Source organism: Dryobates pubescens, chromosome 29, assembly GCF_014839835.1.
Source record: "Dryobates pubescens isolate bDryPub1 chromosome 29, bDryPub1.pri, whole genome shotgun sequence".
Lineage (NCBI taxonomy): Eukaryota > Metazoa > Chordata > Aves > Piciformes > Picidae > Dryobates > Dryobates pubescens.
In genome coordinates this window covers 3815878-3842592 of record NC_071640.1, presented here as the reverse complement: position 1 = coordinate 3842592, position 26715 = coordinate 3815878, and the positions used below count along the sequence as shown (strand labels likewise).

The 26715-nt window shown below is 56.8% G+C and overlaps 2 protein-coding genes across 4 annotated transcripts in view; one reads left to right on the top strand and one right to left on the bottom strand.

Annotated features, from left to right (window-relative positions):
* Positions 1–19410, top strand: part of GPSM1 (G protein signaling modulator 1) — an 85393-nt gene extending 65983 nt beyond the window's left edge. The window contains exons 1-4 of one of the 2 annotated variants that reach the window (XM_054174351.1): positions 5086–5541; positions 11656–11815; positions 15069–15277; positions 17339–19410. In XM_054174351.1, coding sequence (XP_054030326.1) covers positions 11725–11815; positions 15069–15277; positions 17339–17527 — 489 coding nt within the window. In that variant the 5' untranslated portion in view covers positions 5086–5541; positions 11656–11724 and the 3' untranslated portion in view covers positions 17528–19410. Of the gene's footprint in view, positions 1–5085; positions 5542–11655; positions 11816–15068; positions 15278–17338 lie in introns of those variants that run through there. The other variant, XM_054174352.1, reaches the window with a different exon arrangement.
* Positions 19411–24739: 5329 nt separating this feature from the next.
* DNLZ (DNL-type zinc finger) lies at positions 24740–26225 on the bottom strand. 2 transcript variants are annotated; one of them, XM_054174402.1, is made up of 3 exons: positions 26052–26225; positions 25621–25760; positions 24740–25013 (listed from the first exon to the last, which is right to left on the bottom strand). In XM_054174402.1, the coding sequence occupies exons 1-3, from the start codon at positions 26214–26216 to the stop codon at positions 24842–24844; spliced, it is 477 nt and encodes a 158-aa protein (XP_054030377.1). In that variant the 5' UTR covers positions 26217–26225; the 3' UTR covers positions 24740–24841. The 2 variants fall into 2 exon arrangements, with proteins under 2 accessions (XP_054030377.1, XP_054030378.1); XM_054174403.1 differs by having other exon boundaries at positions 24895–25110.
* Positions 26226–26715: the final 490 nt, after the last annotated feature.

Sequence of the window (26715 nt, the reverse complement as noted above, 5' to 3'; positions counted from 1 at the left end):
CCTGTTACTGGTGAGACAGGAGAGCTCAGGTGATGGGCAGCAAGCTCCTCCAACCCACTGCTTATGTGGTCCCATCCCATGCCAGTCCTCTCCTCTGGGTTTAGGGTAGCCATGAGGTGAGCAGAGATTCTGTGTTCTCTCTGGGCTGTCCTTGTGTCTGTGCTTGGGCTATGTGCAGGAGACTGAGGCTCTCTGGGAGCTGGTTGGAGGTCTTCCATGCTTGCAGCAGTAAGGAGAAGGTTGTGAATCCATAAATCAAAGGAGCCTGAAGTCAGGAAGGCTCAGGTGCCTTTCTTGCAGCTCTCATGATGAAAACCTGTTGTGGCAGCAGGAAGGCTCCATCTGACCCTACACAAGTGTAAGTGCAGCAGCTGGGGGGGATGTCAGGGTTGGAGGTGCAGGGAGATAAATCCCAGTGGGACAGGAGAGGGTCTCCCTGCTTGTGGCAGTAGCTGATGGCTGCCCACTGGGCAGGGCACAGCCTGTGTCCAGGGTTAATGTGGCAAGCACGAGCCTCTGCTGACCCCTCGCCTTCAGCCTGCCTCCCCATTTCCCATTAGCAGCTATTTTTGAGCCTCCCAAGACAATTAACACAAATTAATCTAAAGAAGCCTAAATAATGTTTTATTTTCAGAGCCCCTGGCTCTGTTCTGCTCCTTGTGTGGCCCCAGAAGACTGCAGCTGAACCTGGCAGAGAGCAGAGCTCAGTTGAGTGCTTTATGTGCAGGGAGTGCTGGGGAAGCTTCTTGAGGAGATGTACAATTGGAGAAGGGCCCCAAATGATCTCGTGGATCCAACCTTTCCATCCTGGATCACAGTGTCTGTGCCACAGAGAGAGCTGCAGTTCCCTGCAGCTGGAGGAGAGGGGGAACCAGCTTCTGCAGGTGGGTGCAGCCCTCTCTTGAGAGCCAGCAAAGGAGGAGAGCACTGAATATGCTTGGGTGCAGGAGGTGCCACTCCCCTGGGATGTGCAGGAAAGTCCCTGGAGGATTTGGGGGCTTTTGCCCATCTCTGAAGCCTTTTGCATCCTGGTCATCTCTGGGCACTGTCAGATGGAGCAAATCAGCCTCCTCATCTTCACCTTCCCCAAACGGGGTGTGGTCTCCTCTTGCCCTTTCAAACAGCCTGCCCCAGACCAAGAGCTGCTTTGGGCTGATAGGAGAAGCTGTTCCTGTGTTTGTGTGTGACTTTTGCCTGCCCTGCTTAAGCTCTTCTGAGAAGGGCTGTGTCTGCCCGTGGCTGGAGCGGCAAACCCACAGCAGCCAGCTCCAGGATCCTCCCTGCCCCCAGCACGGCCAGGGTTTCATGCTCTGTGGGGTGCCTTGCATAACACCACCTTGATCTCCAGCTTGGCCTTGAGGCATTCCTGGGGTATGAGTAAATAATCATTAGGATCTGGGCGTTTGCTGCAGCGGAGGCTGTTTGTGTGCAGGTTGGATGGGAGTTCTTGGTGCTAATGCAGATGGGTGTGTGTGGATCCACCAACTTCCCACCCCTGGTAAAGGTGCTGCTTTCTGCTAAGAGCAAGTAGGTGTCTAAACAGAAGTGTGTTTCAAGAAAGGAGCACAATTTGGGCAATCCAGAGACGAGTAGGCTGCTTTGTAAAGCGTTCTCAAAGCAAGTTGTCAGGGGGGTCCAGTTCCAGATGCTCTGAGCAGAGTATTTTGTGGGGAGCAGGCTTGCTGGGGGAGCACTGGATCCCTTCCACCACTGAAGAGGAGCATGGCCTTCACTGGAGCAAGCTTATAGGTACCTGTCTCTTCCATCACCTTGGTCAGGCTGGGAGCAGGGAGGTGGTGGTGTGGTCTGGTGGGTAGAGTAGGTGACTGGGAGTTGAGCTCTGTAAGTTGACCTTGGCTCTGTGCTAATTAATGAAGAATATGGGTTATAGCCTTTAAAGCAGCCCAGTTATTTCACTTTAGCAAATTACTGCTGCTCAGCTGAGACCCAGCAGCTGACTGTGGTCCTAGTTCCACCCTCCTCTAGCTGCAAACTACATCACTGCAACTAGTTGCAGCTAAAACTTTATGCAGAGCCAGGTACCACAGCTCTCTGTGTGGGCACTGCTTGTGCTCTAACAATTCCCTGCTTGCTGGCATCTGCCTGAAGCCTGAGCTGTCCAGAGCAAGTAGTTCAGGTTGACTCCCAGTTTGGGGGTTTAAGGAATGCTCCAGGTTTTTTGATGGGCCAAATTTGCCTCTGGAGCTTCCCATCCTCTTCCATAAAGTGGAGAGACTGAGCTGGAATGATGATGCTTCTACCTTGTCTCCTTGGCTCGAGCTTTAGGTGCTAAATCAGGGCTTGTGTGTTTCTGTTAGATGGTGATGGGGAACCCCAGCCTGGCATGGTAAATGCTGCCAAAACCTGTGTGGAATCGTTGCTGCATTAACTACAGAGTGTTGCTTTTGCTCTTTGAGGGCTGTTTGAAGGCACTGACCAATACATTGCTTCCTAAGAGAAACCAGAAGGCATTTCCATGCTGTGGATGGGCTGGTCTGAGCTCTGACAGCTTCTGCCTGCCCAGGACAGATGGGATGCAGCTGGGGGGAAAGTGTAAATCCAGATTTAAGAAGGATTGTTGCTCAAAGTGGCCAAATGTGGGCACAGTGGCACTGGCTGTCAGGCAGTTGGGCTGGCACTGCAGAGGTAGCAGAGGTGTCAGTAACACTTCAGCCAGGCACAGCCCTAAGTGTGCCACACTCCGTCTCAAGAGCAGAACCGATGCTCTCACCTGCTATGGATCCCCAGGCACGTGTGGCAGGAGGGCTTGCTCCTAACAGGTCAGCAGTTTCTGTGTTAAGGAAAGAGGAGGTGTGGGTGAGTTATTTTGATTCTGTTTGAAACAATAAACCCCAAGTCATTTGGAATCTTAGCAGCAGAGCCAGCTTTCGGCACCGGCGCTGAAAGGGATGAGTGGGCGAGTTGTGTAAAGGGGGAAAAGAATCTTTGACAGCAGTCCAAGTCAGGGTGATAATTTCATCCTGGAAGGAAGGGAAGTGCAGTGCTCATGTCCTGTGTCTGAGCAGTGTGTGCATGAGTTGCACTAGGGGCTGGGGCTGTGCAGCTTGCAGAGCATGCTGGAGGGCACAGGCATGCCCAGGGCACACTTGGGCATGCACTCAGCTCCTGGCTGGAGTCTGAAGGTGCAGGTGATGTCTCTGCAGCTCATGGACATCTCGCTTCTTTCCTTTGCTGCATCCTAAATCCAGATGCAAAAAGTAGTTTCCTCTGGCTGTCCCAGGCACTGACCTCTTGTGTGGGGGCTCTCCTCCTGTGCTGTACCTTGTCTGTCACCCTTGATGCCAGCTTCAGCTGCCCTTTTCACAGCTGTCCCAAGCCAGCTCAGCCCTTAGATGAGGAACAGATTTTCAGCTCTGATTCATTCCCCTCTTACCCCTCCCCACTGCAGTATCCCTTAACTCAGCCCCCAGCAGTGCAGCAGCAGGCACAGCAGGGATGTTCAGCTCACACCAAGCTGTGGCAGTATCTGTGCCCCCACACCAAGTGTGACATCAGTTCTCCCCTGCCCCTTGCCCTTCCTTGGCCTCTCTTCCCCTCCTTAGTTGCTGCAGCATCCTTAAAAATGAAGTCACAGACTAAATTGAAGTTTATTCTAGTGAGCTCCCCAGGCAACACTGTAGTTTGAGGCCAGTTCCCAGCTGTCTCCATAGCTTGTGGGACCAGAACAAAGTAGGTGCAGAGTTAATTGCCTTTTGCCTGCTCTGTCCTGGTAGTGGGATTTAGCAGGGTTCTGCATGATGGAGACTTGGCCTCTTCTCCTGGCATGCAACAGATGGGGCAGCCCCACAGGACAGATGTTGGCTGGCATCACTGGTGCTCTGGGGCAGAGGGGTCCCTCTTGCATGCCTGCAGCATCCCCACCGTGGTGGATCTGCTTGTGTCTCATCAGCACAGGCTGTTTTATCTCTAGTTGCTTCAGAGCCTGTGTTTGTCCCTTAGCACAGCCTGACCCCCCTCCCCAGCTACATCAGCCTTGTGGGCACCAGAGGGGTCACAGACCCTGACCACAGCTGCCCCAGCCCTGCTGCTCTCCTTCTGGAGATGCTTTATGCATCTGTGATGCTTTGTCCTTGAGGCTAGGAACTTTGAAAAGCCAAATGAGGCTTCACAGCCCCTCTTGGGATTAGGAGGGGTGTGGGGGCTGAGACCCACTGTGCCTCACATGCAGCTGGGCAGGGGCCAAGGCTGGGTACCAAGCCAGGAGCCCCTGATGTCAGCCCCACAGTTTCCTCGTTACTAACCACTGTGTGACTCCTGGAATGCAGTTGGCTGGTATGGAAAGGCACAGGCAGTCCCCAAAGCTGCCTTTGTTCAGGATAAAGACATTTCCTACTTCTGCAGTGAAAACTGAGAATGGAGCATGAGTGTGGACAGAAAGCTGAGAGTGCCCAGAGGACCCTCTCCCCATTTTGCTACTGCCCTGCCTGGTGGCCTTTGGCTAGCTGCTCCTCCTCCAGTGGAATTCACATTTCACCAACAGGAGCTCAGAAGAGCATTTTGGCTGTTGTGTAGCTTTTCCACCTTTCCCTCTATAAAACCTTGATGCAATTAGAAATTTCGTAGAAGTATAGCCTGGTTTGGGTTGGAAGGGACCTTAAAGATATCAACTTCCAACCTCCCTGCCATGGGCAGGGACACCTTCCACTAGAGCAGGTTGCTCAAGGCCACATCCAACCTGGGTTTGAACACTTCCAGGCTTGGAGTTTCTCTGAGCAACCTGTTCCAGTGCTTCACCACCCTCATGGGGAAGAAATTCTTCCTGATGTCTAATCTGAATTTCCCTCTGTTAAGCAGAGGTACATTTAAATGAAGAGATGCTTATGGCTCAGCATCTTCAACAGCACACCCCAAAACCCCAGGTATCTAATAATACAAGGAGCAGGAGGACTATCAGAAGCTAAAAATGGCCCTTCAATATTTTGGTGCTTTAAATCCCAGCACTCATATTGTGTCTGTGTGAGCAGGGTGCATTTACTGCCGTGGTGCCTGTGCCTGTAGAGCTGAGCCGTGTTTGCAGATGTAGTTTAGGGGAGAATTGATCCCAATCTATTTTTAAGGTAAAGTGTGTGTGGTGGGTAGGAGGTGAGGAGGTGGCAGGAAAGCTAAATATTCACATAGCTCCACTGTGTGTTTAAGAGCATCATCTAATAACGCTGGGATGGTGGCAGCGAGGTGAGGGAGAGAGGAGCGTGAGGAGCGCTTGGCTGGAGCCCACCCCCCGGTGCAAGGGCACAGGAGTGACTCCGGGAGGAGCGTGGCGAGCAGGGCTGTGGCTTTAAGCTGCTCCTCACATCCAGCGGGGCAGCCGTGCTGCCGACGTTCTGCTGATGGCTGCGCACTCCGCATAGATCCCAGCCCCGGCGCGGAGCGGGGCCGGGGGGAGCCGGCGCTGCCTGCCGCCCGCGGCTGAGCGGCATCCGAGCGGCAGCTCCGCGGCGCCAGCCGCTGCCCTGCCAGGTCAGCTCCTTCCTGCCTGTGGATATGTAAAAGCTAGAGCCTGGGGAAGAGCTGGCTGCTCAGGTCAGTGAGTAAAACTCGTTCTGTTGTGTGTTTCCCTTCTGTCCTCGGAATTGAGAGGGTAGATCGGGAGGAGGAGAAAGAGGAAGATACAGAAGAGAGATTTACTCAAGCCAGGGCAGGGACGGTGCCTGTGTGTGCTGCTCGTTCTGAAGTTTGCAGGTAGCTGCAGTTAGAACTTTGTATTATTAACGTTTGGGGGGGTTTGGCAACTTTCTGGGCAGTAGCTGCAAGCAGGGCTCAGGCTGCTCGGGCGTCTGCCAGCGCTGTGCCGAGTGCGGCTGGTGGCTCCCTGTGCCTGGCTGTGGTTCCTGGGGGAGGACGGGGTGTCTGCCAGCCAGCCCTGCCTTTCACTGGGAGCATGGCAGCAGCGCTTGAGGACTGGCATTGAAAGGGAAATGCTGTCCTCAGCAAAGACTGGGCAAGTTTAGCAGCTTCTCTGATTCTGAAGATGAGCATCTCATCAAGGAGTGGAGATTCCGGATGAGGTGTCAGAGGCTGGGGACTGGGAGAATCCCACTCCTGAGCTCATGAATGCTGTTCCAGACATTTCACCTGCCAGTAGAACAGGCTGTGGCTTTTGGCCAGGGGTTTGCTTCCAATCCTCTCTTCCAGCCCCCCTGCAGAGGCTTTCTGCAAACCTTCCCCCCTGCTGCCTTACCCCAAGTGCAGCAGTGAGGTGGGGAAGTTAGTTCAGTGCCTGGTGTGCCTGTGAGTGAGGAGCTGTGGGGCTGTGGCCATGCCAGAGGGGCTGTCCCCCGTGGCAGGTTCCTCTGGTGTTGGGGCAATGCAGGGATAAAGCATACCCTGTGCAGGGGACTGGCAGGCAGTGGGGCAGCCCGGGATGAAGTGCTCCCAGCTCTGGCAGCCACCGGCACTGCCCCAGCCCTGCTCCTGCCTGGTGATTCTGAGGTCAGCTGCTGTGAAAAGAGAGGGATTGGGCAGTTGTGGTGTATCTGGTTCAGGGAAGGAGAGACAGACAGGGCACCCAGGTGGAGATGTGTTGAAATGAATTATCTGCTGGGCCCTGGGCTGATAGGCACCTGCTGGAGCAAGGGGCAGACTGTCTGCAGTTGACAGCTTGACCCCGGGGATTGATGGCTGGGATGGTCCCAGCTCTGCCACTGTGTCACTGCAGGACTTGGTCAAGTCACTTCATCTCCAGGTTGTCTTCTCCCTGAAATAAGGTGAGGAGGAAGCAGCAGCATGGTGGGCACATTTAGATGCCAGAGCAGTGCTCTCTGAGAGAGTAACAGTGAAAACCTCCCTGTTCTCCCTGAACCTGCTGCTGTCCTCGCCCCATGCCTGACTTGGCATGCACACCAGATCCAGACAGCCTTGGAGGACCAGTTCCTGTGCTGGATCCACTGTGCCAGACCCACCAGGGTCCATCTGCTGTAGGGCAGTGTGTCCTGCCCACAGGTGGGGCAGCAGCTTCCTCCCCAGAGAGCTGGATGAAGCTGGAGTGAGCAGTCCTTGATGGCCACTTGCTGCATCGAAGCAGATCTATAAGTTGAGCCTGGTGGAGAGGAGGGGAACCAAAGGCTGGCCAGTGCCCCACAGGGACATCAGCTGTGAGAGGAGATGCTGATCTGGCTGAGGAGCAAGGTTGGGCCCCTTGGGTAGCTCCTGAGAGCATCTGCAGTTCTATTCGGTGGGTGAAGCTCCCTTCAAAGGGGACACCTTGCCCATGCATGGTACAGTGGGGTACAGTGGGTGCTTTTGGCATGTGGCAGAGGCAGGAGTCTCTGGGGGATGTGCCATGGCTCTGCCAGTGCAGAAATCATCTGCTGTGGTCCCTGGGGGCTTTGAGCCACGTCCCAGAGCAACCTGGCAGTGTGTTGTTGCATGGCTGCCATCAGGCAGGCTTTTGTTTGGTCTCTGTAGTGAATGTGAGGGGAGCTGCATCTCCCCCCAGCTGCTGCTTCTGCTTCCCAGGGAGCCCTCCAGCTCTGCCTGAGCTGACTTGAAAGGCTGTAGGAGAAGCCACCATCACCAGAGCCTTTTGGTTGGGGGTATTCTAACAGGAGGTGCCAGCGCAGGCAGTGGGTATGGGCTGCTTGGGTACTAAGGTGGTACTGGGCACAGGGTGCTACACAGGAGCAGTGTCATGGAGCAGAAAGTCCAAGCCATGGTCCCAGTGTCTTTGCCCTGTTCTGACCAAGGACTTACTGGTCCTGTCCTGGGATGTGTGTGCAGGACTGAGGACTGCCATCGTCTGCCTGCCAGTAGCAGTGTCCTGTGCTGCAGGGCCCTCAGAGACCTCGGGAATGGGAACACCAAGTGAACCAAGCATGAAAATGATGGACATGTCTTCTGCTGATCCCTGGATGGGGCTTGGGAGGGTGCCAGGGAAGGGTTCATCCCCACAGAGGCACTGACGGGCAGTGGCATCCAAGGGTGGAAGCACCACAGGGCATTTGTGGGCTGTGGCTTTGGGTATTGGGAGTGTTTTAGCTCTTGAAGTTAGGCCTTTTATGCTTGTTTAATGGCTTTCCTGAATCCAAGTGGAAGTGGCCAAGAGGGTTTAGGCACAGGACTCTGTTCTGACTTTGTTTTGCTTTGTCTGGGGTGGCTTCAGCTGTAGCCTCACCCATCCAGAGCAGCCAATCTGAAGGATTTCCTCATGAGATGCTGGTTTGTGCCCAAAGGGTAGAGCCAGGCAGCCCAGGACCTTCTTGGGTGGAGACTAGGAAAGGTTTCATATAGCCTGGGTGAGAGTTTATTGAGAGGAAATTGGAGCATTTGTGCTCTGCAGAGCAGAGGTTTGGGTCAGCCCCAGCATCAGGCTCCCCCAGCCCCTCCTGAAGAGCCATCGGTCCCAGCTGAGTGCAGAGGCCACCCCATCACTGCTGTTCTCTGCTGCCTTTTCAACACCTCAGCTGTGTTGTACACATCCTGGATCCAACCTGGCAGGTGAAGCAGGCTGCTCATCCACCAGCAGATACATGTGTACAAGAACCTGGATGCCTCCCAAGGAAGCCAGCCTCTTTCAGGTGAGCAAGTCCTGCTCCCAGGCTGTCCTTAGCCAGGCTGCTGAGTCCTGCTCCCAGGCTGTCCTTAGCCAGGCTGCTGAGTCCTGCTCCCAGGCTGTCCTTAGCCAGGCTGCTCAGCTCTCTGATGAGCCAGCAGTGCCCATGTGCAAATACCACTCACAGAAAATGGGAACAAAACTCTTGAGCCTCCCCCCCAGGACCTCTGTCTGCCTGGGCCAGAGGACAGTGGTTGTCCTGTCCTGCCTGAGATCAGGGAGCAGGAGCACAGGCTCCAGCTTGTCCTCGTCCCTGTGTGGGCAGAGGTGTGTGTGTCTCCACACCTGTGCCAAGGCCCAGCGAGTGCCAGCCAAAGCCTTGGGTTCCCCTGCCCAGTGCTGATGGGGTTGGTTTGCCTCTTTGCCCATGATGGAGGCTGCCTGACCAGGGGAAAATAATGGCAGAGTTCGGGCAGTTGCAGTGGTAGAGGCAGAGAACAAGGGAGGAGGCCAGGCTGGTGCTGTGGGGTATGAAATGTAAAACAAAGCTGCTGCCCAGGAACCCTTTGGGGATGTGGGGTCTGTGGTGAGCAGTTGCTGTGTGTCTGTGCTATCACAGGACGTTAGGGGATGCCCTGGCTCTTGGGAAGCCTTCTGAGTATCCTGGGTGTGCCAAACCCTGGGCAAGCACAGCTTGGTAGCAGATGGTGGGCCCCAGGGTGTGATTGCACATCCATCTGCCCTCGCAGCTCCTTCCTCGGGGCTGGGAGCAGACTGTGAGCGGAGGGAGCCAAGCGCTCTGTGCCTTGTCATATTTGGGCATTTTAATTAGAGAGGTGCAGGCCTGGGGCAGGGTTTGACTGGGGCAGCACTGGGGGGAGCCTGGCGCCACCCCCCGTGCCAGGCTGGCACAGCACCGGCAGCGCTAGTGCCGGCCCGCGGGCACCGGCCTCCCGCTTCTCCAGCGGTACCATGCCAGGAGGTGCCCAGGCAGGCATCCAGCCCTGCCCCACACACTGCATGCACCACCAGCTGCTCTTCTGCTGCCTCGGAGCGTCCCTTCCTCTCCTGGCACGTTTGGAGCACAGACCCTGACGCACAAAGTTGTGGGGACCCAGGCAGGAGTGCCCTGGGGGAATCTGGGCTCTGCTGGGGGGAAGCAATGAGCTGGGGGCTCTGAGCAAGGCACTGTGCCCAGCTGCTCACTGCAAGGCAGGACTTCTGCTGTGGACCTTTGATTGCTGTGATGCACTCAGTGTGGCTGTGGGGAAGCTAGGTGAGGGTTGGTGTGAATGAGTTGGCTTCCTCCTCTTGCCTGGAATTTGGGTCACACAAACCCAGACAGCAGAGCTGTGGTGGATGTAGTTCATCCTTGGCTCCAGCCCAAGGAAGCTTTGATTTCCAAGGTGCAACTGCTGATGGTTCAGAGGGTCTGTCTGAGCCACTGCTTCATTAGTGGAGAGGGGTGAGAGGGGTTTTTCCCCTCCCTGAGCAGCTCCCACATTACTAACGTTCCTCTCTGGCCCGCTGCTAATTTTGACGCTGCCCTAAATAGAAGCTGAGAGCATCTCATCTGCTTTGCTTAGCATACAGGAAAATTGTTTTCCTTCACTTACTGAATCCAACTTGTGGCTTTAACCCTGTCAACACAAGTCTCTCCCCATTGCAGACCTCCCTTGAAGAGCTCCTTGTGCCTCTGCCCTGGTGAAAAGCACTCTGCTGGGAATGGGAACACGAATGGGAGGGGAGGAAGGGCTGCTGGGCTGCCCAGCTGGGAGAGGGACTCTGCTCCACAGAGATCTCTCTTGCTGCTGAAAGGTCTGGCACTCAAGGGTGTCTCTGTGTGCTCTCCATCTCTCTGATAGGAAATGCTGCTTCCCAGGGGGGACCAGTGCCCCTTCCCAGTCTGTCCATCCCCAACCCCATGCTGGAAAGTCGCTCAGCCCAGGCAGAGCCAGCTGTAGGAGTGTTTTGGTTGTTTTCTGCTGTGGTACTTTCTTCAGTATCTGGTGGGAACAGCCCAGGGACCCTTCCTGAGCCTAGCAGGTGGTCTCTTATTGCCATCTTGTTCCCAGTGGCTCCTTTGGAAGCTCTGCTGTTCCTCCTACACTGCCCGCTCCAGAGCAGGGCTCTGGGTTTGCTCTCCCAGCATGGGGCACATGGCCTCACTCTGCTGGAACTGGACCCAGCACAGCACTTTTCAAAGGCTGCCTTGAACGTAACCTCTCCTGCAGCACAACTGAACTACCTCCCTGTCTGGTGCAAGGTGCTCATTTGGGGCTCTGGTGCAGGAACTGTTTTCCTGAAGAGCTGTAATTTGGTGGCATTTGCAGCTCAGTGACCGCTGCAAGTGGTGTGCTGAGGACATGGGAAGGAAGGAAGCGCTGGGGGTGCAAGGGGCAGTGGCCTGGAGAGGGTAAATTTAGCTGCTTAGAAAGGATGGCTGAGCCTGCCTCAGCTTCAGCTGGGCACAAAACCACCCTTCAGCTGGGGTGTCTGCACAGTTCCCCCCTCGTCTGAATTCTCCTGACCATGGTCCCTCTCTGGGCACACCCCTCTGCCAGCCTGAAGCTCCTCTTGCCTGTGGAGCGGTGCCAGGGTGAATCCTGTCCTCTTCCCTCCCCTTTCCCTGTCAGCCTCCAGTTTGTTCCAAGCACTCAAGACACTGCAGCAATGGAGTCTGCTCGGTGTGAGGCTCATCTGCTTGTGGGTAAAAGCCCAGCTCTGGCTTGGGCTGCAGAAGTCCACAGAGCCTCTGGGGTCACCCACAGCATGAGTGACCTGTCAAAGGGACACAGCTCTCCATGGATGCCCCATCTGGCAGAGCAGCTCTTCACCCCACTCCCCCTCAGGGGTCCTTGAGGGAGAGAGAACCTTTATGATGCTCTTCTTGTGGCCTCTTCTAGGAGGGTGGTGTCAGATTGTCCACACCACAGGCGGGCAAGAAAAAAAAGGGAGGGGTTATGTGAAAGCCAGGAGGACAGAGGGAGAGTGACCCCCAGCAGGCCCCAGGCTGTGGGGCTTGGCACACTGCAGGCAGAGCCAGGAGCCAGCCTCCAAACACACTGGGAGAGGGCATGGCCACAGCAGTCAGAGCGACACAGAGTTGTTTGGGGTGTTCTGACTCTGTTTTACTGTCTTCCCAGAAAATCAACAGGACCCCTTCGGATGAGGAATGCTTCTTTGACCTGCTGAGCAAGTTCCAGAGCAACCGGATGGACGACCAGCGCTGCCCGCTGGAGGAGTGCCCAGCCGAGGCTGCCGAGGCAGCTGCCACGCCGCTGCCGGCCCTGGAGGAGCGGATACGTAAGCACCCAGCTGCCCCGGGCTGCCTGGGGGAGGGATGCTGCTCTCAGGCTGTGCCCCCCTCTGCCCTGGGTACCCCAAGCCTCAGCTCTTGGAGCCTAGCAGCTCCTTAGCAATCTCTGCCACGCCGCTGCCAGCCCTGCAGGAGCAGATACGTAAGCACCCAGCTGCCCCGGGCTGCCTGGGGGAGGGATGCTGCTCTCAGGCTGTGCCCCCCTCTGCCCTGGGTTTGCCATGGGTACCCCAAGCCTCAGCTCTCGGAGCCCAGCAGCTCCTTGGCAATCTCTGGCGTTACTGAAGGAAGAAAGAGACATTCTTATGGTAATGGTTGCTGAGGGCAGGGCCTGGGAATGGGAACTAAGACTCTGGGGAGAAAACCAGCAAGGGAAATGCAGAACAGCCTTGGGTTCTTTCAGTGTGGGTCTGCAGGTCTGAACAGCGACGATGGCACAAGGGCTTCTGCCTCTGCCAGCATCTCCAGGAGGAATATTGTGCCAGAGGAGCCTTGGGGTCCCTTCCAACCCGGCATTCTTCCGTGGGTCTGTGAAGATGCCGACGGTTGTGACTGGGGCAGGCAGAGGGCCGGGCTGGGGTTTCACAGGCAGGGTAAATATTGCCAGGTTTTTCTCCCAGCGTTGCCATGGAGGAAGAACTTCTGGAGTTTGTACAGTTCTTGGATGCTGTGGTGATAGGAGCTGTGTGAGAGCAGGGAAGGCAAAGGATGGATAAACAACGGGGCGCCCCGGCAGGCAGACAGCTCGCTCAGCTGGAGGAAGATCAGGGATAAATTGAGGAAGCCACCAGACAAATGGGACAGCAAAGGCAGCTCGGCTCTGTGTTTGCACTCGGCTTTTGTGCCTCTCTTTACGACCCAAGGTTGGAGGCCTTTGTTTAGAGCAAGCTGGAGAGAAGCACTCGAATGTGCAGGTCACGGTGGCACACTTAACCACCAACAAAAAGGGATCAAAACCCTTCCTTTGAACCGGTGGATTTGTTTACTGGATTCCAAACGAGTGTGAAGTGCAAACAGGAGAGGAGGAGAACCTTGGGGCACAGCAAGAGCTGCAGCATGCAACTGCTTGGAGAAGGAGGTGCCAGGAGAAAGGTTTAAGGGTGGCAGCAAGAGCAGGGCAGTGCAGGGAAGGTCAGGCTGTGGCAGGAAGGCAGGGTGGCTGCAAGGTGAAGTTTTATCTTCCAAAAATAGGGTGGAAATGAGGATCACTTTGTTAAGCCTCACAGCTCTGATAGAGAGGGAGCTTGGCTCTAGCAGCTGTGTAATTTAGGAGACTGAGTTTAAAATATGAGGCTTTCTAAAGAAGGTACAAGTAGGCACACGTTCTGCTCAGCTCTCCTTCGGTCTCTGAGCCTCTCAGACGTGTTATTTTCAAGGTTTCTTTGTGAGCTGAAGGGGAAGGAACTCTCCCTTGCGTCAGCACTGGGAATTTTGTGCCTGCCTGCAGCTCCACGAGCTGGGGCTCTAAAAAGAACAGATCGTGTGGGGAGGCTCAGAGCTCGCTCTGCTCATGCTGCTCACTGAGGCAGTAGCACCAGCCAGGCCGAGCTCCCTGCAGTTTCCTTTTGCTTATCCCTGTCCCAGGTGCAGTGTCTCTCATTTGGGAGCCTTTTACTGCCCAGCAGCTGCCAGGAGCTAAGAGAATCTTTCCACAGAGCACAGCCCAGGTGTTTCCAGGGCTGGGGGCTGACTTGTCCACTTCACCAAGATCCTGGAATTGCTTGTGTGCTGTATTGGAAAATCCTTCCTTTGTCTCATTGTAGCTCTGCCCCCTGTGCAAGCCCCTTGGAGGTGCCAAGGCAATGCTGCCCAGAGCAGGTGTGCCAAGGCTACGAGCACCACCTAGGCCCAACAGCTCCACCACAGCTGGAAAACACCAGGCATGTTTGGTGTCTGCATGGGACACCCCCTCCCAAGGCTTTGGACTGGGACCCCCTGCCACTAGCTCCTGCCAGCCCCCTTCCAGCAGGCAGAGCCCAGGCTGGTTCTGCTCTGCACGATGAGAAGAACCAGACCCCATGAGTGTTTTCCTCACATGTGCTGTGACAGCTCCTGCAGCTTGTGACAGCCTGCAGGGCTCATGGGCTGTGCCTCAGCTTGAGCTGGCCCAAAGAGGCCTGGCTTATGGGGGGGCTTGGGAAGGATCCACTGCTAGATGAGCAGTTTAGCCGGGCCTGCTAATTACCTGCCTGTAATTACACCAAGCCCCTGTGCCTGGCACTGAGCTGCAGGAGTGCTCAGGAACTCTGCACTCACCTGTTACTGCCAGTGCCTGCTTGGCCCTGAGCAAGCTCTGAGTTGACCTTTACACAGCTTGAAGTGGAAACCTGGGTGGAAGCAGTGGTGGAAGTTGTCTCTGGTGGTGCTAGGAACAATGATCCCTTACCAGCAGTGCTTAATGTTGGGGCACAGGCTCTTCTGGACTGAGGTGGCATCTTTGGTGTCTTCCAAGAGCTGGCCAAAGCACAGAGAATAGCCAGGAGTCCTTCATGGGAGGTTCAGCAGCAGCAGAGGTGTGTGTGAGGTTCTGCTTTTACCCTCTCAAGGCACTTCCTTTCCCCTTCCCCCTGGTGGGTTTGTGTGCCCATGGCAGGCTGCTTGTGGGAGGAACACTGAGTGTTCTGTGCTGTTTTCACAGCCCCATGTGTGCTTCTTTCAGGAGTTTGCTGGCAGGGAGCATGCTGGGGGCATCATGCACAGCACCTGGGTGAGCCATGCTCCAGATGGACATGGAAACCGCAGCTCTCCTGAGCTAGAGCTTTTCTGCTTCCCACGGGAAAGGCAGGGCAGAGGGTCTGAGCTGGGCCAGGAGCTGCGTACAGGCTCCTTGCAGCCAGCCCTGCTCACCCTGCGTGCAGAGGGCGTTTTGGGAGGCAGCAGCAGGGCTGTGCCATGGCAGCAGCCTCCAGAAAAGGGAGTGAGGGCTGTGGGAGGGGGTGGGCTTGCTTTGGGCACGGGGCTTCGCTCCCCAGAGCACCGCTTGCTCTGGCGGCAGGGGTTTGCTCGCTCGCGTTGCCAGCACTGCGATCGTTCCGCTGCCCCCTGCAGGGCGGGCGGAGGCGAGGACGGTCACAGCAGCAGCCAGCAGCGCCCTGGCCGCAGGGCGAGAGTCCCCCCAGCGGCTCAGGCCAGCCGGGCTGGGCGGCCAGCGGTGTGCCCAGGAGGATTTGGGCCGCCGGGGGCTCTCCTGCGGCCGAGGGCCGAGCCGTGACCGCGGCGTGCGCTCCTCTCCCCGCGCAGCTCAGTCCTCCCTGATGGCGTCTCCGCAGACCGAGGAGTTCTTCGACCTGATCGCCAGCTCGCAGAGCCGGCGGCTGGACGACCAGCGCGCCAGCGTGGGCAGCCTGCCCGGCCTGCGCATCACGCACAACAACCTGGGGCACCTGCGCGTGGAGGGCGACGCCCAGGAGCCCGGCGACGACTTCTTCAACATGCTCATGAAGTGCCAGGTACCTGCCTGCCACCGGCGCGTCTGCGCTGCCCGGGCCGCACTCGTGCCAGGTACCTGCCTGCCACCGGCGCGTCTGCGCTGCCCGGGCCGCGCCGCTGCCAGGTACCTGCCTGCCACCGGCGCGTCTGCGCTGCCCGGGCCGCACCGCTGCCAGGTACCTGCCTGCCACCGGCGCGTCTGCGCTGCCCGGGCCGCGCCGCTGCCAGGTACCTGCCTGCCACCGGCGCGTCTGCGCTGCCCGGGCCGCACCGGCGCCAGGTACCTGCCTGCCACCGGCGCGTCTGCGCTGCCCGGGCCGCGCCGGCGCCAGGTACCTGCCTGCCACCGGCGCGTCTGCGCTGCCCGGGCCGCACTCGTGCCAGGTACCTGCCTGCCACCGGCGCGTCTGCGCTGCCCGGGCCGCACTCGTGCCAGGTACCTGCCTGCCACCGGCGCGTCTGCGCTGCCCGGGCCGCGCCGCTGCCAGGTACCTGCCTGCCACCGGCGCGTCTGCGCTGCCCGGGCCGCACCGCTGCCAGGTACCTGCCTGCCACCGGCGCGTCTGCGCTGCCCGGGCCGCGCCGCTGCCAGGTACCTGCCTGCCACCGGCGCGTCTGCGCTGGCCGGGCCGCACCGCTGCCAGGTACCTGCCTGCCACCGGCGCGTCTGCGCTGCCCGGGCCGCACCTCGGCTGCTGAGGCCAGTTCTGGGCCCCTCGATTTAGGAAGGACATTGAGAGACTTGAAGGTGTCCAGGAAAGGGCAAGGAGGCTGGGGAGGGGTCTGGAGCACAGCCCTGGGAGCAGAGGCTGAGGGAGCTGGGGTTGCTTAGCCTGCAGAAGAGGAGGCTCAGGGGAGACCACCTTGCCATCTACAACTCCCTGAAGGGAGGCTGTAGCCAGCTGGGGGTTGGTCTCCCATGCAACCAGCACCAGAACAAGAGGACACAGTCCCAAACTGCACCAGGGGAGGTTTAGGCTGGATGTTAGGAGGAAGTTCTTCCCAGCAAGAGAGATTGGCCATTGGGATGTGCTGCCCAGGGAGGTGGTGGAGTCACCATCCCTGGAGGTGTTCAAAAAGGGACTGGACATGGCACTTGTGTGACCCTGCTGTGTGCTCCTCTCCCCCAAACAGCTCAGTCCTAACTAAACAACACACTTGGTTTAGTTAGTCATGAGGTGCTGCGTGACAGGTGGCACTGGATGATCTTTGAGGGCTTTTCCAACCTTATTGATTCTATGATTCTGAGCTGCAGCAGGGGCACACTTGCTTCTCCCACAGGCTACTGCCATGGAGTTAGAGATTTGATTTGGATGGAGAAGGCCTTTAAGATCATCAGGTCCAACCATTCTCTAACTCTGCCAGGGCTGGAGACAAACCATGGCACTCAGCACCACAGCTCTGAGGCTTTTCAACACCTCCAGGGACAGGGATTCAGCCACCTCCCCAGGCAGCCTCTGCCAGTGTTCGAGAACCCTTTCGGTGAAGTTGTTTCTTCTGCTGTCCAATTTAAGCCTCCCCTGGTACAACTTGAGGCCATTTCCTCTCATCACTGGGGAACGAGACCAACCTCCACCTCACTCCACCTCCTTTCAGGGAGCTGTAGGGAGCCAGGTGCTCTCCCTTCAGCCTCCCTTTCTCCAGCTCTCTCAACCACTCCTCCCCAGACCTGTTCTCCAGGCCCCTTCACTGCCTTGGTTGCCTTTCTCTGGACCCACTCCAGAACCTCAATCTCTTTCATGTAGTGAGGGCCAGCCCCTCATCCCACCTGCCCTGCTGGGAGGGGCTGTGGCCAGTAGCTGCCCACACAGAGCCCTGGGAACCCAGAGGTCCTTCTTTTGCCTCCAGGTCCTCCTTTTTACCTTGTCCTGAGGGCTGTGCTTTGCCACCACTCCACAAGCAAGAGGGTGGCTGCAGAGCCCACTGCCTGCACAGAGCCTGCAGCCCTGGGCTGGGTCACTGTTCTGCCCCTGCGCTGGGGCCCAGGGGTGCTCGTGTGCTGCAGCTGCTACTGGTCCCAGCCCTCAGCATGGACTGTGTGGTCAGTTCTCAGCCCTGAAGCCTGTTCTCCCCCCCTGCAGTCCTCCAGGATAGATGACCAGCGCTGCGCGCCGCCGGACTCCATCCCCCGCGGCCCGACCATGCCGGACGAAGACTTCTTCAGCCTCATCCAGCGCGTCCAGGCCAAGCGCATGGACGAGCAGAGGGTAGACTTGGCCTCAGCCCAGGAGGAAGCAGCAGAGGAGCAGCAGGGGCCTGGTTCCAGCTAAGAACTGGGGCTTGGCTCGGGGGGGTGGTTTTGGTTTCCTTTTGTTGTTGTTTTTTCAAGAGTAAGCCCAAGGGCAGGGTGGCTTCGAGCCCCAGCTCCTGCGCTGCCACCGACTCGGCCCAGGAGCTGCAGCTCCCTGGTGCTGCAGCTGGCTGCTGGAGGCAGTGGCAGAAGGAGGCTCAAGGCTGGGGACAGTTTCTAAAGGAGAGGTTTTTCAGGACCTGTGGCCATGGTGCCGCTGGGCACAGCAGGAGGGCAGAGCTGGGCAGCCCTTTGCTTAGCCAGGGCCTCCTGCTGGCGGCCAGAGGAGGAGCCCAGCGTGGACACTTAACCCCAGCCCTGCTGTCTTGTATCTCTACAACACTTCTATTGGACTGGGGAAAGAGAAGAGCACCTTTTCCAGGGTGAAGTCCTTCTGTCTTTCCTGTATCCTGAGGTGACCCACAGTGCTCTGGCTCCTTGCCTCCAATGTCCTGCTCAGCTTTGCTCTTTCTCCAGGAGGACATGAGCCCCACTCTGAGGCTACACCTGTGCTTTTAAACCTCCCCCAGCTCTGGTCATGGTCCCACAGACCTTAAAGCTTACTTTAGGTTTGCTGGGGGCTGCAGGGAGCCCTGTGACACCCCCTGTGCTTCCCCAGCCCCAGAGCTGTACCAGGCCCTCCTGTGCAGCACAGCCCTGAGCTTCAGGGGGCTTTGTCACTGCAGGAGAACAGCACAGCACAGCTTCAGCCTCCAATGAGGCCTGAAAGGCCGCTGCTAGCTGCACAGCCTGAGCTGCAGGCCCAAGAGAGGGGGCCCTGAGCCTGGCAGAGGAGGGAGGAGGTCTCTGCCCATCTGCTCAGCAGATGTGGGCAAAGCTACAATTCTGGTGCCCCTGAGCCAGCAGCCTCGTGCAGGTGAGTGTGCCCAAGGCAGAAGCCTGCACTTGGCAATGACCCACAAAGTTTTTTGGGCACAAGCAGAAACATCCCCTCCTGTGTCTACAGCAGCCAGGGGTACCAGCCCTTCCCTTCCCAAACCTGGGCTGAGCTCCTCCTGCTCCCCTGCTGCTCTTGGCCAGGTGCTTGGGTTCTTCCTGATGTGTCTCAAATAAATGGAGCCCCAGAAGGGGCTCACCTGCAGCCTGGGTGCTGGCTGGGAACTCAGCTCCACCCTACAGTCACTTCCATTCCTTCCCCCTTTGGGACAGTTGGAGGAACAAGCCCAGGGAGGAGAAGAGCAGCAATCTGCCTTTGGGAGGTGGAGTAATTCTTCTTTGCTTGACCAGATCTTGGCTTTCAGAAACTGCAGCCTGAGTTCTGCCAAAGCAGACTGTGTTCCTCTAGAGAACAAATCAGCACTTTCTATTTGAAATGCATTTGATGGAAACATTTCCAACCAGCAGGAAGATTTTTAGACCAGTGATGCTGCTCATCAGGCCTTTACCCTGCCTGCACTGCCCGTGGGGAGGGGTAGCCACGTTCTACCTGCTGCCAGGGAGCACTCACCTCTGACACTGCTGCAGGGACTGGCACTGCGTGGCCAAGGCTCAGCCTCTGCCCTGCACCTCCTCAGAGCTCTGGAGAAGCGACAGGACCTGCTCAGCCACCTCCATGCTGACCCAGCTTGTGTTTGTGAAGAGGAGGAGAACACTGAAGATGAAGATGAGCAGCTGCAGGCTTGGGCCTGGGCAGCCCTCAGCCAGGTGGTGAAGTGGAAGAGTGAGCAGGGAGCATGGGGGGTGTTCATTCTTTGCCATATACTTGAAGGGCCCAGCTTATTTATTTTTCACATGTGCATTTGCTCATGTTCCTCTCTGGGGGCATTTCCCACCCACAGGTACTTTTGTTTTCTAAACAATAATCTGCCAAATGAATTAATATATTAGAGATGAACACAGAGCAAGGGGAAGGGGGGGGTAGGGGGGTGGGGGGGGTGGTTGTGCTTAATAAATATTTGTGTCTAAGCTTCAGTGGCCACAATTCATTTCCATTAGTTCTGGGCCAGCCTGGGAGCTCTGCCAGCAGCAAAGCCAACACTGGCCCTTGGGAATGGGGCCAGGGGTGGGGGGGTGGTCTCCTGGGGCAGACAGCACATCATCTAGGTTTAACAGAAGGGGGTAGGCACCCTCCTACCCCTCCCTTTCCAGGAGGAGCACCCAGTCTCTTGGCAGCAGTCCCCCAGCTCTGCCCACCTTAAAGGCACAGCACTGGGCTGGCACCAGGGAGGACACAGAAAGCACAAAGCATTCCCTGCCCAGGGCAGCAGCCCAGCACTTATCAGGGCACCAGGGCAGGCACAGCCCTGCAGTGGCACAGCCAAGGCCAGTTTCAGCCCTCCTGCAGGAGCATGGCTTTGCCTCCCCTGACAGGGGCTCTGGCTCAGAGCCTTCTCAGTGCCTGGCCCAGAAGCTGCATCATGTCCCTGGTGCCACCTACCAGAGGAAGAGGGCAGTGAGGGCTGCACAAAGCCCTGGCACCAGCCCTGGGTGGAGGCAGTCACGAAGCAGCAAGCAGCAGTGGGGGCTCATTCCAACACAGCAGGTATGAGCAGGCCATTAGACTGTGCTAGAGAGTGGCTCAGAGAGCAGCAGATTTTGGAACCTAAGCCCTGAGGAGACAGAGCCAAGGCCCAGCTGCTCTTCTCATGCCTGGCTGACCTGTGCTGGCCCCTGCCAGTCCTGAGCAAAGATTAATGAAAGCCACCAGCTCATTCCCACCAGGCATTCTCACACCTCTCAGTGCCTGGACACCAGAACTCTGTGTGACCTGGGGACAGGGCCATGCTCCCAGCTCTGCAAAGGAGAGAGGCTGAGAAAGTAGAGAAATCCCTGTGAGTGATGAGGTCTCAGCTGCTGGCTGTGTCCTGAGCAGCTGGGGAGGGGAGAAGAGGCTCCCCAGCAACTGTTACCTCTTTCAGAGCCCCTGTGAGCAGGAGGCAATGAATCTCCAGAGCAGCTCACAGCTTGCCTTGGGTGCTGCTTCACTCTACCCTGCAGAGACAGTGGTGCTCCAGTGTCCAACTCCAACCCTCTCCCCCACACCCCCAGAGCTTAGTGCCAGGCAGGGCAGAGCTCTCCCCTGTGGATAGCTGCTGGCTCTCCACAGTCTGCCCAGGCCCACACAGAGCTAACACAGCCCAGCTGCCTGTTCAGCTCCTGGACTGCCAGGTAGGAGCTGCTACAGCACAGGGTGCTGCCCACAGGGCAGGTCTGAAGACACAGAACACTAAAACCCCAACAGAAACAGAAGATACTGAACACACACACACACACACCCCCCAGCTGCACACCTGCTGAGAAGTGCCTGTGAGCCAGGGCTGATGGCCAGCCCCAGGGGGGCTCCTGTCCAAGTCAGGTCAGGGCTGAGTCTCTGCACTTGCCTCAGCCCTCCCTGGAGCCTCCTGCTGCTCCTGCATCACTGAGCTTCATCTGGCTGGAAAGGCTCAGCCTGCAGGAAGGGCTGTGCTGGCCCACAGCTCCCAGGAACTCTGGGGTTCAGGCTGGAGTTGGACAGCTTCTGGCAGCTCCCCACAGCAATCCTCTGGGACCCTGCTGGACCAGGACACAGTCACTGGCTGAGTTAACTCCTGCATGGCTTTGCAGTGAGGCAGGGCCAACCCTGCCCTGAACAGCCCAGCCCAGGGCACAAGCACAATGGGGAAGGTGAGTTCTCTGCTCAAACCCCTGCTGTGCCTCTCTGCCTACACTACAGCAGGACCTAGGGGCCCAGAACCCACCACCATCAGGCCCCCTGCAAGCAGCACAGACAAGCAGTGATTGCTTTCCCACCCCCAGTGCCCCTCCTCACTGCCCCCACTGATGCTGCAGGAGCCATACTTATCACCTAGCCTCCAGCTGCCACTCCAGGGAGGCTCCCAGGTGGCTCCTTGGTCCAACTGAGGCCTCCACAGCATAGCCAAGCTTGGCAGGGCTAGACCTGCCCTTTCTGTGTCAGGCAGGGGAGGTACAGCCCCATGCAGCACCTCTCCCCCACATTCATGCATACCAGTAAGAAAAAGCAGCCAGGGGCTGAGCAAATAGCCCCCAAAAATGAACCTTTGCCCCCTAGCCTCACTCCTTGGGGTCTGTGAAATGCCTTCCCTCAGCAAGTCCACATCACCACTCACTTCCCAGCCCCCAAAGCAACTACCACTGCATGGGGCAGAACAGCAGGAACCCCTGCAGCTAACAGAGGGGACCCAGAGGCACTCAGCAGCCTGATTCATGCTGGCATTTGGCTGCCCTGAAAAGGGAGGATTTGCTCCAGAGGCAGAGAACAGAGACCAAGTATTTGCCATGGTGCAGACAAGCTCCTGTGGGACAGGGTTCAGAACAGGATTCATTCCTTAAGAGCCACAGGAACATGCACATGGATTTATGTCTGCTGCCCAGCTTGTGAATGCTGCTTTGTGCCACCTGATCTTGCCACCTCCTCTGTGCCACAAACCTCACCCTGGTTGGCTGCACCAGGCCATTAGGTCACCTTTTTTCCCCCTCTCTCACACCTGCAGCTCAGGAGCAAGGCTGCTTCTCCCTGCTCCCTCATCTTCAGCTAAAGCAAGGTCTGCTGGGCTACTCGGTGCTCATGAGTCCCTGGGGGCTGCACCCCACAGCCCCTGCCTGCTGCAGACCCTTCTCAGGCACTGTTGGGCAGCAAGCTCTGTGCTCCACACCAGGGCCTCACCCTGAAGATCTGCCTGCTCCCTGTCACTTTGTGTTCTGTTCCTGCTGTCGACCTGAACCTTCAGCAGCAAAAAGCCACTCTCCACCTTCGGCTGTGGGTGCTGCAAGGGCAGGTGCACTGCTCCTGAGTGCCAGAGGATGCTGGGCTGAGGAACACTGCAATCTACTGCCAGCCAACATTACACACTTTGCTACAGCTTTTCACAGAACCATGGAATGCTCTGGGTTGGAAGGGACCTTTAAAGGTCACCTAGTCCAACCCCCCTGCAGCGAGCAGGGACATCTCCAACCAGAGCACCTCACTGAGTGCTTTGGGTTGGAAGGGACCTTTAAAGGTCACTTAGGCAAACTGCCCTGCAGCGGGGCAGGGACATCTGCAACCAGAAGGGTTTTTAATCACAGCAAACCCAAGCATCACCTTCCTGCAGCTGGGCCAGAGTGAGGGGTAGGAAAGGTGAGGCAAAGAGTGCAGAACAGTCAGGTTGTACAGGAAGAGCTTCCGAGGCAGCGCGGATCCTGCGGCAGCTGCTCTGCTCCTGCCCCTCGCAGGCAGCAGCACAGTGCCAGCAGTTTGGGCTGGAAGGTAACAAAGTAAGCACTCTTCAGCAGGGTGCTAATGTGTGCCAGCAGCTCACATCAGGGTGAGTGTGCAGCAGGGCTGCAAGAGGCAAGATTCCCGGTTCCTAATGAACGCGTGGATCGCTGCAGCATCCCTCCGCCTCGGAGCACAGTGCCACCAGGATCTGAGCACACACAGGCTGGCTGAGGGATGAAGCTCCTGCCCTTCAACCCTGTTTCATCACCCTGACCTTATGGTAGCAACAGGAAAACAGGGCTCCTTCCCTTCACCCTGACCCATGCTGACAATGCAACACCCACACAATGACAGAGCAGCTCAAGGAGGCTCATTAGCACTCAGTACATCCAACGCTCTCACTGCATGCTCTGCTGAAGGAACTGCCTTGGGTCAGCCCAGAGACACAAAGGCTAAGAGGGATTTCACTGCTTTCTACAGCTCCCTCATGAGAGGGTGTAGATAAAAGAGACAGGCTCTCCTCAGCAGTGCACAGTGTTTGGGAAGAAGGGAATGGAGCAAGCTGGAACACACGAAATTCCAGCTAGATGGTGAGTTTGTTTACCAGGGGATTGTGAAATAGCAGAGCAGGACTCCAAAGACATGCTGGGATCTCCATCCTGAGATACTCCAGACAAGACTCTGAGCATCCTGACTCTGACCAATGGGGATGGACTTAGAAACCTCCAACTGTGAGCATTCTGATTGTGAACACTGAAGCTGGGCTGAAAACCTCCAACCTGAAGGCTGTGAGCATCCTGACTGTGAACACTGAAGCTGGGCTAAAAACCTCCAACCTGAAGGCTGTGAACATCCTGACTGTGAACACTGAAGCTGGGCTAAAAACCTCCAACCTAAAGGCTGTGAACATCCTGACTGTGAACACTGAAGCTGGGCTGAAAACCTCCAACCTGAAGGCTGTGAGCATCCTGACTGTGAACACTGAAGCTGGGCTAAAAACCTCCAACCTAAAGGCTGTGAACATCCTGACTGTGAACACTGAAGCTGGGCTAAGAACCTCCAACCTGAAGGCTGGGAGCATCCTGACTCTGAACAACAGGGTTGGACTAGAAACCTCCAGCCTGACTGGTTCTTTGATTTCAAGTTTAAAAGCATAAGAAAGCAGATTCTTCCCTGTACTTCAGGCTAACAGATCTCAAGAGGAGTTAACCTTCCTTGCAGGCAGAGCACACAAGCCCTAACCAAGTGCACTTCCATCACCTCACTGCCTGATTCATCACTACCCAGCTGCTACTTGCAGCATAATTTCATTTCTGAAATTATTGTTTTTCCATTTAACTGATCTTAAGGTGCAGCAGCAGCAGCATTAATAAGCACCTCAATATCTGTCAAGCAGCTCAAAGACAACTTTCTAGGTGCCCCACTTCTCTCCAGCATGCTTCACAAACATTAACTCTGCCTTCACACCCATCCTCCCCCTCACCAACAGGGAGTTGCATAACCCCAGCACCGGGAGCAGCTCACACACTCATCACCCTGGGTGGGATTGCCAGGCATGGGGCTGATGCTCTCACAGGGACTGTCAGCCCTGGCACAAGGGGCACAGAAGCAAAACTCTGGGAGGTGGCCAAGGAAACACAAAAAAGCAGCAGGTGAGTGCAGTTCGAGCTGATGGCCTGGCCCTCTCGTGGCTTTGCAGACTCAGGCAGGGTTGAGGCACATCTCAGGTGGCATCAATTGCCTCTTCTGCTCAGCTGCTCCCCCACAGGATCCACCTCCACCACTTCTAGAACCTGCCACACCTGGGCCAGGCCAAGAGACATCACTAAAGCCTCCAGCAACAGCTCCATGGACTCAGGCACACAGACAAAGAATTACTGTCTCCTTCCTCAGCAGAGAACACCAGCAGGCTCCTGCCACCGAGGCTCAACTCAAAGTCAGCAAAACAAGTACCGGAAGAAAAAATATCCACATTCCATCTCCCAAAACATCAGCAAGACACACAACAGAGAAAAGACCAACACCCCAGTTTATTTTAAACACAGACTGTTGAAATCATGGAATAAAGGTCAGAAGTCTCTGCTGCCACCGGCAGAAGGACACCAATCCCACTCGTCAGGTCTGTGCCTTGCTGCCAGTCTCTGGGGGCAGTTCCCCACTTTCTCCCTCTGAGGACTGACCTTGAGACCTGGTATCTGCTGAGCTTTCCAGAAGCAGTTCCACAGCTTCCTCACCAACCACACGTCTCACCTTCTCCCCTTTGGCAGCCAGGATCTCCTCAATATTCCTTAACAGCGATGCAGAAACCAACAGTGACACCAGAGCAAAGGCTGGAGTGCAGTCAAGCACAGGCTCACCCTCATGCTTTGCTCCCAGGATTAACTCTGCACAGTGAATCACAACTGAGCATCACCACGTTAGGAAGCTGATAAAACCACCCCAACCTTCTGGGGCTGCTTCCATCCATTAGGATCAGTAATTTAGCAATTATGGCTAAGAGGTTTTTAAAGGTATGTCAGGGAGCTAAAAATCACCGATGTTCAGCAGCAGATGGGTCTAGAAGTTTGAAATGCTTAGTCAGGAGAGCCTAGGGTTGATCTGGTAAAACCTGAGGGACAGAAGAACCCCCAGGGGCAGTAATTCACCTGCTGGCACCAACAGGGATGTCTGATCACAGCACCTTCACTCCATTTATTCAGACATCAGGCAATGATGATCAGATTAGAGGAGATTGTAAAGCCCTTTTTGTGTGCTTTACTGAACTAAACTGAACTGTACACAGCAAAAACTTCGCTATTATACAAACTGCATTTTAAAAGCATCACAGAAAGAAGCTACCAGCTCAGGAGGACCCAAATTCCCTTCCTGAGCACCAGTGCTGCTGGCACACTCACCTCTTGCCCTCCAGGTCTGAGAACCAGCCCAGGTTATCGGCTATGACGTGGTGATTCCCGCAGCCGGGACACTTCACTATCACCACTCCGTTATGATAGGCCAGCTTGGAGATTGTTTTGGCTGATCGGGTCTGGCAGACCTACAAGGCAAATAAAGCGGGGTTTACGACTACGGGGACTGAAGCTTCTTCAGAGGGAAAAAAAACAACCCCAAAACTACCCGATTAAAATGTTTCTTTGCCCCTCCCTCACCTCTCTCACAGGCGGATGATCGCGTTAGGATTCCTTGTGGCTTTTGTACCAAAGCGCTCCACGGCGCGGATCCGGCGCAGACCTCCCCGGGACCGGGGCCTGGTCTACCACAGCCCGCAGCGCCGGCCCGGCCCTCACCCGCCGCCCCGGCCTCACCCTCCCTGCCCGCCCCAGCCCACCTTGCAGGTGTACACCAGGCCATAGTGCGTGGCTTTCACCTGCCCCGCGGCGGCGGCGCTGCAGGCCGGGCGGCGAAGCTGCGGGAAGGGCGAGGAGCGGCGCGGCAGCCATGGCTGCGCGGCGCGGAGCAGAGCCCAGGCCAGCGCTCGCGCCGCACGCTGCATGGCGCTGGCGCAGGCGCACCGAGCGGCAGGAGTTGAGGCTGCGGCGGCCATGTTGAGTGTGGGCAAACGGCCACACGTGGTGACGACGACGGGCGCCCCCCATGAGGGCAAGCGGCGGCGGCCATGTCGACTGAGGGCAACCGCCGGCGCCTCCCACCCTACCATCGGGAACTCGACCCTGCGGTCGGTGGCAGCGGCAGCTGCTTCCCCGGCGTCGTAGCAGGAATCGGACTTTCATCACAAAGTAGCTCACCCTGGGCCTCATCAGGCATGAAGCAAGCGTGACGCCTCAGGGCTTTGGGGCCACGACTGATTTCTTCCTGTTTAATATTTAATCCTAGGGTTGTTTTGGTTTTTAATATTTAATCCTGTATTACTCCACACCTCTCACATCTCCACATTTCCAAGAGAGACATGGAGGAAGGGATGTCAGGAGCCTGCTGGTGTTCTCTGCTGAGGAAGGAGACAGTAATTCTTTGTCTGTGTGCCTGGGTCCAGG